This window comes from Antechinus flavipes, chromosome 2 (assembly GCF_016432865.1).
Source record: "Antechinus flavipes isolate AdamAnt ecotype Samford, QLD, Australia chromosome 2, AdamAnt_v2, whole genome shotgun sequence".
In the NCBI taxonomy this organism is placed as follows: Eukaryota; Metazoa; Chordata; class Mammalia; order Dasyuromorphia; family Dasyuridae; genus Antechinus; species Antechinus flavipes.
Genome location: NC_067399.1, coordinates 541,081,245 through 541,095,586, shown reverse-complemented (window position 1 = coordinate 541,095,586; position 14,342 = coordinate 541,081,245). Strand labels below are relative to the sequence as shown.

At 31.0% G+C, this 14,342-nt stretch overlaps 1 protein-coding gene across 4 annotated transcripts in view; it reads right to left on the bottom strand.

Moving 5' to 3' along the window:
- The window catches only part of DPP8 (dipeptidyl peptidase 8), a 63,600-nt gene that overhangs the window by 40,958 nt on the left and 8,300 nt on the right, over positions 1 to 14,342 (bottom strand). For all 4 annotated transcript variants that reach the window (XR_007951039.1, XM_051980840.1, XM_051980839.1 and 1 more), the window contains 3 exons: positions 12,120 to 12,293; positions 6,905 to 7,073; positions 1,470 to 1,580 (listed from right to left, as the gene is read on the bottom strand). Coding sequence is in view for 3 of the 4 variants with exons in the window: in XM_051980840.1 (XP_051836800.1) it covers positions 1,470 to 1,580; positions 6,905 to 7,073; positions 12,120 to 12,293 (454 nt within the window). In the remaining variant the exon portion in view is untranslated. The remainder of the gene's footprint in view (positions 1 to 1,469; positions 1,581 to 6,904; positions 7,074 to 12,119; positions 12,294 to 14,342) is intronic.

Genomic DNA, 14,342 nt, shown 5'->3' with positions numbered 1-14,342 from the left:
TTCATTATGAATGTTTTCAAGGTAAACAAAGAATAAACATTTCTGATGTATTTAGGGTTGGATTTTTCTTTTCACTGTTGAAATACATTTAAAATTTTAAAACTTAAATTTTTTATTAAAAATTTTTCATGTTAAAATTTTTTCATGAATATCAAATCTCATAACAAATGTAATTACAAATGGACTGTCAGTTTAATATAAGTCAACAGTAGCATGTCAACCAAAAAAAATATATTAAAGTAATCTGTGATTTCACAACAATGATGATGATGATGATGATGATAAGGGTACAGTGTTTAGAATGAGATAGGCAATACTCCCACTGTACTATGGGTAAATCAAAGAATTTCTCAAGTACTGTATTCAGTTCTGAGTGCAAGATTTGAGGAAGGATATTTATGAGATATATTCAGAAGATGATCAGCATGAAATGATGAATAGTGATCATGCTATGTAGGAATCAACTGAAGGAATTGGCAGTGTTTGGATCTAGAAGAAACTAAGATAGTCATGAAAATGGTCTTTAAATTTCAAAAAGACTGCCATGTAGAAGAGAGATTAGAGAAGTGCTAACCAGTCTGACAGGAAAGGATTAGGAACAACAGATAAGAGTTGCAAGGAAACAAATTTTAGCTCAATGGAAGGAAAAACTTTCTTACAATCTGAGCTATTTCAAAGCATAATGGATGTGGAGGGAAGAAGCAGCAGGTTCTTCTTCAATGGAAATCTTCAAGCATAGGCTGGGTGATCTCTTCTTAGGAATGGTGTAGAGAAGATTACTGATTAGATTGGGCTAGATGACCTCTAAGATCCCTTCAAACTCTGAGAGTCTATGAATAATCTTTACTTCAAAAAAAGAATGCCAAATCCCAGCTAATGGCCTACTTATCTCAAGCAATATTTTATAAATAGTACAAAAGAAAAAGCACAGTCCATTACAATAGCATTCTCCAACCTTTTTAAAGTGAGCTATATTCTTATGACTTCCCAAGGACATAGAAGACAGAAGGCCTTTCTTCACTCTCATTTAACTCAGATCAATCCAATCATTTGTTCATCCAAATCCTTTATCTCAAATTTATTTCTACATATTTGCATGTATATGTATACATGTATAGATACACATCATCCTTTTTCTATTATGGCTATTACTGTTTTCTACATGAAATCTAGCAAGGTGTCATGAGGGACAATGAAATATGATAAAAATTTTCTCATGACATGAAATTGTCCTAATTCAATGATTGAAAAATAAAGACTTAAGGTTTAGTGCAGTAGAATTTGTTCTATTTCATCTAAATAATATTTTGCATAGGGAAGGCTAATTCTGATTTTTTTTCACTCTGAAATCTTTACTATCACTATTTAGGATTTAGAATTTGGGCATAGTACTGAATAGCACTGTGCTAGATGAGTCTTAAAATTACTTTTCTGTTATCTGGTAAATGGGCTAGATTTAATACACTTACTTGGTTCAGCCTCTGGACACCACCAATAGCCAGAATATCTATCAAATTCTTCTTGAAGGACAAAGGTAGCAACCCCAGCAGATCTTGGGTCTTCTTCCATGTTAGCAAGCTCTGAATAAACATAAAAAGTACTGTCATCAGAAGTAGCTTTGAATTTCTGAAGCCAGAAAGCAGTATGACTATTTTATTTTACATTTTTAAAAACTAAGGTTTATATAAGAACACAGATGACATGCATGATCAACTTGTATATATAGAAATAATAATTGCGACCATCAACTGAGATTTATAAAGCATTTAAAAGTTTTTAAAGGCCCTTTAAGGTCACTTCACTGTCCTTTGAAGCATATCATTTGACAATGAGAAAATTGAGGCTCAGAGGGGGTTAAATGACTTGCATGAGCTCCCACAGTCACTGTGCATATATAGTTTGTTATTATATCATTATATACACTATTTCTCTTTTCTCATACTGTTATTGAGCCAAACTATACTTATTTCTGCTCTTCCAATATTACATTCTATCTCCCATTCTTGTACTAATTATTCCCATGTCTAGAACACATTCCCTACTCACCTTTATACCCTTATCTCACAGAATTATCTAATGGCTTTTAAGACACAGCTCAAATATTATCTTTGAACAGGATCTGTTTATCAACATTCTATGCTGTTTGTAACATCCCTCAATATCTTATGTTTAATTACCTTTATTTATTCTGTATATATTTACTCTGTATATACCCGTATATGTATGTGATTTTTCTCTCTTCTCCCTGCCTTCAACTCCAACAGAATGTTAGCTCAAAGAGAGGGAAAATTTAATTCATATTTTTGTCTTTGTACACAGTGCCTGACACACAGGCCTTAATAAATGCTTATTGATTTCATTTTTATTTCTGCCTCTTGAAGTGGACAATAAATTGTCTAAGAGAAAAGAATATACCTTATAATTCCTTTGTATCTTTCCACAACACTTTGGTCAGGGTTCTTTATGTTGTAGATGTTCAATAAATGTTTTACATAGAGACTGAGTAAAATCTGATTGTTAGAACTGTCACTAAGTATCTAATAGCCTACAAATGATACTGTAAACAAAGGCAAGAAATTTTTAATGGTAAATCATTTTTTTCTTGGAATCACTAGAAAGGTCAAAATCAGAATGTTTACCCCAGACAAACCAATGGCTTTAATGTGTAAATGAATTAGTCTGAAGCTCCCCATTAGACCACTTAAATTCATTACCATATCATCATCAGCCTCATCAATATTTACTGAGCACACCCTGAAGTTATCCTATTACTTCATTTATCCTGAAGAAGAGGAAAAGAGAATCCAAATACCAAATACCCTTTTTAGCCATATTTATTCCTGTCTCATTCTTCTTTTCACTCTTTTTGCATGGATTGGTAATCATTCAACCACTGTCTTCATCTCTTGCTATTCAAAACCAAGACCTATCAATTCACTCTCAAAAACAAATTTATCCCATTTCTCTTATTAATACTCTATCCAAGACCTTATATCAAATCTGGATTAGTCATTCATTCCACATAGATTTATGGTGTTGGCCTCCAAACTTTTCTACTTTTTCTCAATATTGTCTTGGACAAACAATATTCCTCACTGTATATTTAGTCCCACCTTCCATATTTTTACTCAAGTGGCCCCTTCTGTCTGGAATACCTTCACCTCTCTTATCTTATCTAAATTATCAAGTCCTACCTCCTTTACATAAATCTTTCCCACAACTTCAGTTTATACTGACCTCCATCTTTTAAAGACTCTTATAGCAATTAAGAGCCTGACCCATACAAGGCAGCACTTGATTATGTGATAAATACTTGTATATATATATATATATATATATATATATATATACAGCATTTTAAACTTTTCAAAGTGACTTTACGTCTGATAAATAAAAACTTTATTCATATAACAATAACACTGTATGATAGGCAGGATATATTTTAATTCTAATTTGCAAACAAACAAACGGAGGTTAGAGTGAGGTAAAGTGACTTGTCCATGGTCACACAAAAATATTATTGGTCTTATGTGGATTGTAACCTAGTTTTTCTGATTTCTAATTCATTGAATTTTTTGCTAGGCCAACTTGTTTTCTCCCTAGAGTCATATGTTGTTCTGGAAAATGTTTTATCTGTCTTAGTCTTTTCTCCCAATAAGATAACAAGCTATGAAGGACAGGAATGCTGACCTCTATTTCTCTGGGATCTCGACTAGGCACTTAACAAAGACCTCATAAATATATGCTGGCTAGAAGACAAGTTTTGATGAACTTAGGGGGATAAAATACATTCTCAAAGTAAAATATCATGACAAATGATAATAACATAATTACTTATTAATACTCAATAATACTTCAAAAATATATTACTATATCTAAATCATAACTAAAGACCTATGTCCATAATGAAGAATGAACAATTTAAAAACTGAAGAAACATAATAATACCTTATACTTGTGTAGGATTTTAAGATTTTTCTTTTTAAAAAGTTTTCAATTATTTTATCGCCTCTGATCATCACAATATTCCTATGAAGTAGGTGAGGAAGACATTATTCTCGTTTGATAGATGAGGAAACAATAAAAAGTTTAGTATCTAAGGTCACACAGAAAATGACAGAATTGGGATTAGAATCCATGTTTCTTGACTTAGTTGAATGGTGTCTCTATTCTTAAAGTTAACTGTTTAAATAAAAAGCCTCCTACTTTGATCAGAGAGGTCTTGCCATTTGAAGAAATATTTGCCAAGTCTGATTCCATGGTATAATGTCAGACTTTTGGCTTATTTGTTACAATGTTATTCATTAGAATCTCTTATGCAAAGCAGAAAGACAGTATTATTATCCAATGAATAGACTGCTTGCTAGGCAGTTAGGAAGACTTGGATTCAAATTGTGCTTCTAAGACACATCGGATGCAGTGATTCTCAGCAAGTCACTTAACCCTGTCAGGAGCTAGGCAACTCTCTTAAAACAGTAAATTGCAGACAAAGTTGTGAGTCTGCATTGGTGCAGGGAGTTTTCACACCAGGAATTCCCTATACTAGTGAAATCACAGATCTAGACCACATTCCCTCCCCATCAAAGAAAACACTCATTAAAACTCAGTTAAGAATCAAAAGCCAAAATTCCAATAGACTTGGTTTTTGTTTTTGCTGAGGCAATTGGGGTTAAGTGACTTGCCCAGGGTCACAGAGCTCCAAAGTATTAAGTATTTGAGACCAGATTTGAACTCAGGTCCTCCTAACTTCAAGGCTGGTGGATAGAGATCCACGTGCCACCTAACTGCTCCCCAATAGATTTTTGATGGAAAGTGCCATCCCCATCCAGAGAGAGTTCTATGGAGACCAAATATGGATCACAGCATAGTATTTTCACCTTATTGTTGTTGTTGTTTGCTTGTGTGTTTTTTTTTTTTCTTTCTCATGGTTTTCCCTTTTGATCTGATTTTTCTTGTGCAGCATAATAAATGTGAAAATATGTTTAGAAGAATTGTATATATTTAGCCTATATTGAATTACTTGCTGTCTAGGGAAGAGGGACAGTTTGAAGGGAGAGAGAAAATTTGGGAACACAAAGTTTTGCAAGGGTGAATTTTGAAAACTATCTTTGCATGTATATTTAAAAATAAAAAGCTATTTTTATTTTGTTATTTCAAAAAATAAAATCCTTTTTATCATTCAAAAAAAATCAAAAGCCAAGAAAATAAAAAATATATACATAAAATTATTTTATTTTCCTTTTGTAGCTTGGCCCTGAGTAATCTCTTTGGAGGAGAAGGGAAATGAGAAATTATTCAAATGTAAATATTTAAAATCAAAAAAGAAGAAAATGGAATTACATATTTTTGGCAATTAGGGAGAGGAAAAAATTCTTATCTACTGAAGAAAAGGGAATGAAATGTGAGATAAATGGATAGATCTGATTGTATAAAAAATGCACAACAAAACTAATACATCCAAAATAAAAACAAAATAAATAGAATGAAGAAAAACTATCTGCAGAAAATATATCTGGTAAAAATTTGCCATTTAAAATCTTTGACAAACACAAAAATTTATACAAATATGGCCCATTTCTTAACGGATAAACGGTCAAAAATATGGATAGTTCTTAATGGAAGAATACACAAATCCAATTCAATAAATTATCAACAATTTCTTGAAAAACTGTTAAACTTAGTAAAATATAAATTAAATCCCTTGAGTTATATAATCTAATAAGTATTAAATTGGCAAAAATGTCTGAAATGATAAACTTCAAGATTTGCAGGGATGTGAAAAAATAAAAACACTATTACACTGCTGAAGGATTTATGAATAGTGTAATCTTTTTCTAAAACAATATGGCAATATTCAAAATAATTACAAAAACAAGCATATCTTTTGATCCATTGATTTCACTACTACTAGCACTTAACCTTAAAGATATTAGTAAAAAGGGGGGGAAAGTCTTCTCTGTCCAAAAAGAGTTGTGACAAAAACTAGAAATAGTTCATATATTCAATGAAATATTATTGGACCATAAAAATGACAAAGGAGAATAAAAATATGGAAAGATTAATATGAAATTATGTAGAGTGAAGAATCAGAATAATACATTAACTCATTACAACTATATACAAATAATAATAGCAGCAACAAAATAATAAAAATAGGAAAAAAAAGAAATCAGAAGAGAATTAGGAAGCAAGTTAGTAATTTCTTATATTATTTCCTTAAAGCTAATCTACAGTTTTAAAAAACAAAATATAAAAATTGGATTTTACTAAAAAATTATAAAACTTGGATTGACTATCATTTTTTAAGAATTCAATGTTTTTGTTGAATGTTGTTCAAAATTTTATAATTACAAAAAGAGAAATATTACTTTCATCTTCTTTCACTTATATTAAAACTACTCCAGAGAAGATTTCATATAATAAATTATATTCTAAAAGTTCTTAATATGCAACAATTTTATGTTAATATAGTACTTCCATAATGTTTTGAAAACAAAAGGTGTATTTTCCTTCTATAAACGCTTTTAAATGTTCTATACAAAAACAGTTCTTCAAAATGAGATAGAAATGATCAGAATCTGGAAATGTATAGTTTTTTAAAAATTTATTTCTAAAGGTCAGGCAAAAGAAACATAAAAAATGAATGTTACCTTAATAATATTTCACTTTAATGATTATTTTAATGAAATTTGTATTATAGCAATTTTGACAGTTCTTTGCCAGAATAAATGCCTAATCTTATCAGAGTTGTTACTGAAAGCCTGAAAAGGTGACAATGAACATTATTACACAATGGTACCACCCAGTTTTCCTTCATACTTAAGGACATTCCCACTTCAAAATATAAGAACAAACTGGATTTTAAAATACTTCCCAACAATGCAGTCTACTAGATGCGCATTACCATTGTGCACATAGGTGAGCCTCCTTTCTTCCCTAGTTACAATGTTCGCTATCCAGATGTCATTGCTATGGATGAAAGCAATCCAGTTTGGATCAGCAGGGCACAGTTTTGGATCCATCCTTATGTTGGGGCAACTGGTCTCCACTAAATTGGGTCTTAAGGGTTGTTGCTAGAAAAGCAAACATAAGATATTCTTAAATCTTTGTGGGCAAGAGGCAGGCCAATATATAGACATTTCATTTGGTTCTACCCTGACTATCAGATGAAGGATATCTCTATGTAAATTGTTAAGTGGGATAACTCAGATAAATAGTCTCCTATTGTATTCTTCTATTTTAATTCTTGAATTTGCAAGGAAAAAAATTGGTTTTTGAGCTAGATAGCTAGCAGTGGTGACAGAATTCTTAGTTTTCATTTTACCAAACAGGAAAAACCTCTTAGATCAATACTATACTTATAAATCCTGTTATTGTAAAGTAAAATGATACATGAAGTAAACTATAAAGCAACACAGGAAGTAAACTTGACTGTCATTGATTAATTTTTATTTAACAATAAAAAGTAAATTTAACCAAAAAATATTTATTCATGAATATACAACAAAACCAGAATTACTGAAAATTAATTAAAATAAATTAACCATATAATTACATAGAGAAAACTAATACTATCACTAAATAAAATGATCATACCAATATAATAACTTGATAGGAATAATAATAAAGATTTCAACAAGCTTGAAAGATAAGTGCTTCTAATTTTAACCAAACTAATATTTTTAAAAATCACTTTAGATTTATCTATTAAATATGAAACAGAATCCCAAAATGTACTCCTCTATTCAACCTCTAAAACTTAACTCAAGTCCTTTTTAAGCATGTACAGAACGTTATTTTAAGTTTAAGAAATTGATAGAAAAGAGACGTTACATTAAGTTTAAATAAGCCTCTGCCCTTATGAAGCGAATAGTCTGAAAAGGAGATATAAAATCTATAGATATAACTATAATACAACATAATACACGATAAGTATATCAGGCTAAAAAAATTAAACAAGTGCTACATGAATCATGGGTTATTACTCAACTGGAATATAAGTGAAGGCTTCTTGGAAGGTTTGCCATATGAGTTAGGTTTTACATAGTAAACAAGAATTCAACAGTTAAAAATAAGGAGATAGTCTTAAGGAACAGTGTGAGTAAAGAAGTAGAGGTGGAAAACAAAGAGCATGTTCAGGAGACTGAGACTACTTCAGTTTAGTTAAAGGATAGTGATATGAAATAAGGCTGGAAAGCTAAAGTAGAACCAAACTGTGAAATGCTTTAAATGCCAGGTAAAAGAACTTGAATATTCTCCGCTTTATAGTCAGGAGCCATTTAAAATTTCTGAGTAGAGAAGGGGCATGATTAGATATACACAAAAGTAAATAATTTGTCTAGAAGCATCATGAAAGAATAATTGCAGGAGAAAAATAATGGAGGTGGAAAAACCTATTAGCAGACTGAATGAATTCTGGAGTCACAGAACGGAAAATAGTGAAGTCAAATAAAAGAATACATTTTAGAAAAAAGATGAAAACTCAATTTTGGATATGATGAATTTAAAAAGTTAGTGGGATAGTTAGAGAAGTCCCATAAGCAGTTGCAAATTTATGTCTGGAGCTCAAAGTTAAAAATATAAATATATGTGTTAAGTAATAGGAGTAAGTGACACTGGCAAGATAAAATGTATATAAGGAGAAGAGAATGTATATAGATAAAATCTTGGGGATAGGACACTCACATTAGGGGCTGGAGAAGATAAGCCAATGAAGGAATTGAGAGAGGTAAAAGGAGAACCAAGAGAACGTGGCATCTCTGAAGTTAAGACAGGACAAAGAATCAAGATATAGTCTCAAATGCCACAGAGTTGCCAAGGAGGATGAAGAGTGAATTTTGTCTTTTACGTGACAAATTCCATTGTCCACTATTAGTCTGAAAACAGGTAGACTTGGCAAAATGCCATTTAAGAGGTCAGTTCGAATACAGTGGGAAGGAAAAGTAGCCAGATAATAAAGAGTTGAGAAAAGAAAAGGTAGTTAAAAGGTATCAAAGAGAGGCAATTATTTTTTCTAAAAACTTAACAATTATAGGGGAGAAATGAGATCATTAGTGCAATACAATAATACCCAGGTTTGCAAAACACTTTACAAATATTATCTCATTTTGTTGTCATAAAAACCCTGAGAAATTATGTGCTGTTATTATCCCCGTTTTATAGTTGAGGAAACTGAGGAAGATGGAGGTTGAGCAACTTGCCTGAAGTTATGCGGCTAACAAGAGTCTGAAGCCAGATGTGAACTGGGGTCTTCCTGACTCTTAAGTCCAATACCCTATCAACATTTGTATCTAAATAGTTTAAAAGAATCAAGAAAAAATTTTTTTTATCCTTTTGTTTTTTGGCTGGACAGATCTGAACACAACTGTAGATATTTGGGAAGGAGTCATTGGAAAGACAATGGTGACTGGAGCAAGTTCCAGGAAGAAGTGGGAAGAGATGGGATTAAGGGGATAAGCTAGGTAATCAGAAGAAAGGATATATTAGATGATAAAGATGATACGTTGATGAATTTAGGTAAGGAAGAAGAGTTGAGGGTACTCCCTTTAGATAGCCTCAGTCTTCTCAATGAAGAAGCTAAATCATCCACATTAACTTTACAAGGAGGAAAGAGTTTATAGATAGAGAGCTAGAAAGAAAAGAAAAGGCCAGGAAATATAAGATAGAAAATTAATAAACACACTGGATTACTGAATATCAGTGAAGGCCTAGCTAAGATTATATACCATAAATTTGTAATAGAGGAAAAAAAAGAATTTAGTATTCATAAAAAAGATTGACATAAAAGGATAAGAGATTGTGAATAGTAGAATTTTGAGAAAACTCATATATGTGTAGCATTTTTAAGAGTGCAAAGTAACTTTCTCAGAATAACCCTATGGTGCATTTCCATGTAACTATAAAGTTTGAGGAATGCCCACGAAAAGGTGGCTGAAATGGGGTAAATAAGAAAAGCTTCGAAATGGGGTAGGATGGGACAAAGGGGAAAAAGATAAGAGGATTTATTTATGTGGTCAGGATGTTACAGATCAACAAGAAAAATGAAATCCTTGAGGATTATGATGGGGGATGAAATAGAAATCAAGGTTTTGAATCAAGCAAAAAAGAGCAATTTGGAGAGGTAGCTAAAGATCAGGGGAATACAGAATACAGGTTAGGAATTGGACAAAACAGATTGAAATGGACTTGGAGAAGAATAAGACTAATGAAAACAGAGTGAGAGTTCAGAAGGAAGGTAGTATGAATACACAGTTTGCATCTAAGACAGCAAGAATTTAAATTAAACAGTACTAGAGAAACAATATGAGAAGTAAGGCTGGAGTATTATAGTAGCAACATAGGAGTCGAACATGCTTTTAAAACATTCTATCAATGGCACCACCATTCTTTTAGTCCTTCATGCTTTACAATTTTACATTTATCTTTTTAAAAATTAATTATTTTCCCCAATTACATGTAAAAATAATTTCTAACATGTGCTTTTTAAAATTTTGAATTCAAATTCTCTTTCTCCTCCCTTCTTTCCTTTCTCCTTGAAAAGGCAAGCAATTTGGTATTGATTATATATGTGTAGTCATACAAAATATATATTCATATTAGCCATGTTGTGAAAGAAGACACAGACCAAAAACAAAACAAAACAAGAAAAGCAACTACATATAAAAAAGTATTTTTCATTCTGCATTCAGACTCTATCATTCTTTCTCTAGAAGTGGTTAGTATTTTTCATTAAATTTATCTTTTGATACTTCCCTTTCCCTTCATTTCAAATCAGCAGCCAAGCCCTATAATTCAACCCCTGTAATCTCCTTTACATTCAAACCACCTCCCCCTTTTTTTTCCACACCTGGATTACTGTAATGGCCTACTAAACAGTCTCCACATTTCAAGTCTCTTTCCCCTCTAATCCATCCTACATATTATTACCGTACCAGTCTTTCTGGTATACAAGTCTGATGAGCACTTCAGCTCTCAAAAACCTCTCATGGTTCCCTAAGGAATGAATAATGTTTTCTAGATAATCAACAAGCATTTGTTAAGAGCCTACTATGTACCAGTCACTGTGCTGGAGATATAGGGACAAAGACAATGGGCAGATCGGTCTAAAGCTTAGAAGGGAGGTCAGGACTGGAGATAAAAATTTTGGAATGTTTATAGATAATTGTTAAAACTAAGGAGGGAAGAAATTGCCAGGGGAGATTATATAGAAAGAGAAGGAGGCCAAAAAAGGGTAAAATTTTATTCAAGAAAAACTGACTATTGATGTTTAAATAAGTAATCAGATTTTTAAGTGCTTCCTTTTTTATTTATTTTGACACATTTTTTCCATAGTATGGATATAATTTTTATTTTTAAAGATTTAAATTTTACATCTTAAAGGTAGATACTTTTGAACAAAAGAAAATATACATTTAAGTTATTCAGTGATGAAAAATATTTAAAATTTAGCAGGATCAACATAGCAACATGAACAAATTACTTCCTATCTTTATTCCTCAGGTGTTACTATTCTTCCCTTTTCAAATTAACTTGCATTACTTATCTACATATATGATATGTTCCTCGCAAAAGGTAGGGATTATTTTACTTACTTTGTATCATTAGCACCTACCCATGGCATCCTTCCTGTTCTAGATACTTAATAAATGGAACTGTTCTCAAAGCTTTCTAGCTATTATATGCATTCATATTCTCATTTGTTTTCTATTTTTGTGTACATTTTTAATCTTTCCAGTAGACTATATCTTTTTTATGTCTTATTTATTTTTATATTTCCCTGAGTCCCTAGAATAAGCATATTGTATATTATAGATAACAAATTTTTAAAAATGGAATATCTGTATTTTTTCCCCAGGAGAGATTTCTTATGTAAATTCATAAGCTTGTAAAATAAAATACCAATATTCTTCCTCTTGTTTATATTCATTGACACCTGAAGTATCTGAATTTGTTATTGTAAGGCAAAAGAAGATTTTTAAAAAATTAACTTTTCATTGCATTTCAGAAAAATAATAAAATTGATAAAATTACTTTCTTAAATACTTCAGTGCTAAAAAAGGCAAACAAACCAATACCACCACAAAATCCAAACCTTTAATAATCAGCACATTTAAACTTACAGTAAATCCATGTGGACCTCCATCTTTTACATGGTAAATTCCACTGCCAGCTTGGAATAAAAATGTTCCACTTTCCGGGTGATAATCATAAGAAGCAATTCCAATGGTTCCAATGCGTTTTCTTTCTCTTAATAATTCTTCTTCTCGAGAATACATTCCATAGTCCAGGGTTGCCTAATGAAAAAAAAAATAGGAGTATTACCTATTTTCAAATTTTCTTCTTGATATTTATCGATACAATATGGATTTCAAAAATAAATAAGTTTAGCACTTCCAAGTTTCCAAGAACAAATCTGAATGCTCCTACATAGCTTGAGTACCTTGAAATCATCTTTTACCAAGATCTCTATTATAATGTTATTCAGTAAAGGATATTTCCTCATTTGGCTGTTATATGTGTGTAAGAGAGCAAAGATAAAAGTCCAAATTCCTTAGGCTGGCATTCAGGCTCTTCCACAATTTACTATTCCAAACCTTATTACCTAGACTTCCCTTAAAAGAAATATTCTACTATATTGATTAATCTTATTATCTTTGCATACAACCTATTCCTTTCTATATCCAGGTCTTGGCCTTCACACACTGTCCCCACCAGAAATGCTCTCCTTCCTCTCTAGCCAAGTCCTATTGATCACTGAAGGTCAGTTCAAGTTTGGCCTTTTCCATTAAAAGTTCTTTAATCCTCCTACTTCAGAGTGTTATCTTTCTTACATGTAATTCCTGTAGTATTTGTTGTCTACATAATTTAGTATTAATCATACTACTATGCAATTTTATATATATGTACATATATCTCTGTTCCAATATAGCTTCCTTAAGTTAGAGATTAAATTTTATTTCTATATCTCCTCCAGAGTTTAGTGCAATATCTTGTACAAACTAGTCACTCAATAAATTTGCTAATAATGATGAAGATATATAAGGTTTTTGTCTATACGTAGAAATATTTTGGCACTTAATGTGCCTCACAAGTACATGCATAAAGCAAGGTAAAAAAAAATCATTAACACATTAATGATAATTTTAAAATATAAACATTTTCCCAGTAAATTGTTATTAATTACCACATGTGTAATATTAAAAAAAAAAAAAAAAACCCAAAAAACTTCAACCTGATATTGTCCTTAGGAAGAAGAGGCTAAAAACATTCATTAAAAAAGGCCCTTTATGTCCTTATTCTTAAATCTTATCTGCTGCTGTTGTTGCAATTTTTTTCCCCCAATCGAGGAAGAGAGTAGTGAGCATGTGATCATTTGTTTGAACTGCAAATCTCTTGATTTTTCTTGATATTTAATTGTCAATTCCTTGAATTCAGGAACTGTATCTTTTATCTTCTTTATATTTCTAGAACTTGGCAAGTGGTCTACACATAATAGGTACTTTACAAATCTTTGCTGAACAGTTAATATTTATATGCCTATATTTATAACCAAAAATCTTAAAAAACAATAATAATTACTTATGTAATAAAATTATACCTAGACTTAATTTGTTAATTACTGTATGAGAGAATGATCTATTTCAGTCCAGATCTTCTATTTATTTTTTAAAAACATGTACTCACATATTTGAAAGAATAAGCCAAGATGTTAAACATGACATAAAAATAAACTAAGTCTATTTATCTTCAAACAAATAAATTTAGCAGTTGTGTATTTAGCACCTACTATATGTAGAATAGGCATTGTACTGGGCACTGGGGTGTTTATAATTTTTTTTCCTTTTTGATCTGATTTTTCTTGTGCAGCATGATAATTGTGGAAATATGCATAGAAGAATTGCATGTTTAACATATATTGGATTACTTGCTATCTAAGGGAGAGGATAGGGGAAAGGAAAGGAGAAAAAATTGTAATACAAGGTTTTGCAAGGGTGACTGTTGAAAACTATGCATATCTTTTGAAATAAATAAAAAATAAAAAAATTAGGAATAATAATAGAAGTTAAGAATATAAGAAGAGAGCTTAATTAATCCATTTTAAATGAGTTTTTCAAAACATTATCATATTTTAATTAATTCTCAATATCAAGAGCCTGACATATGATAGGTAACTTCTTTCCTTGTATTGTTTTTGCTTTTCCTGCTATTCATACAACTTACTTTATAGATAGAGAGAAGAAGCAATGAAAACTTAAAAGATATGGTTTCATGCTTAAAAACAAACACACACAAAGATTATTATTCTTCAGGCATTTTCAATTATGTATGCATGTATAAAAATA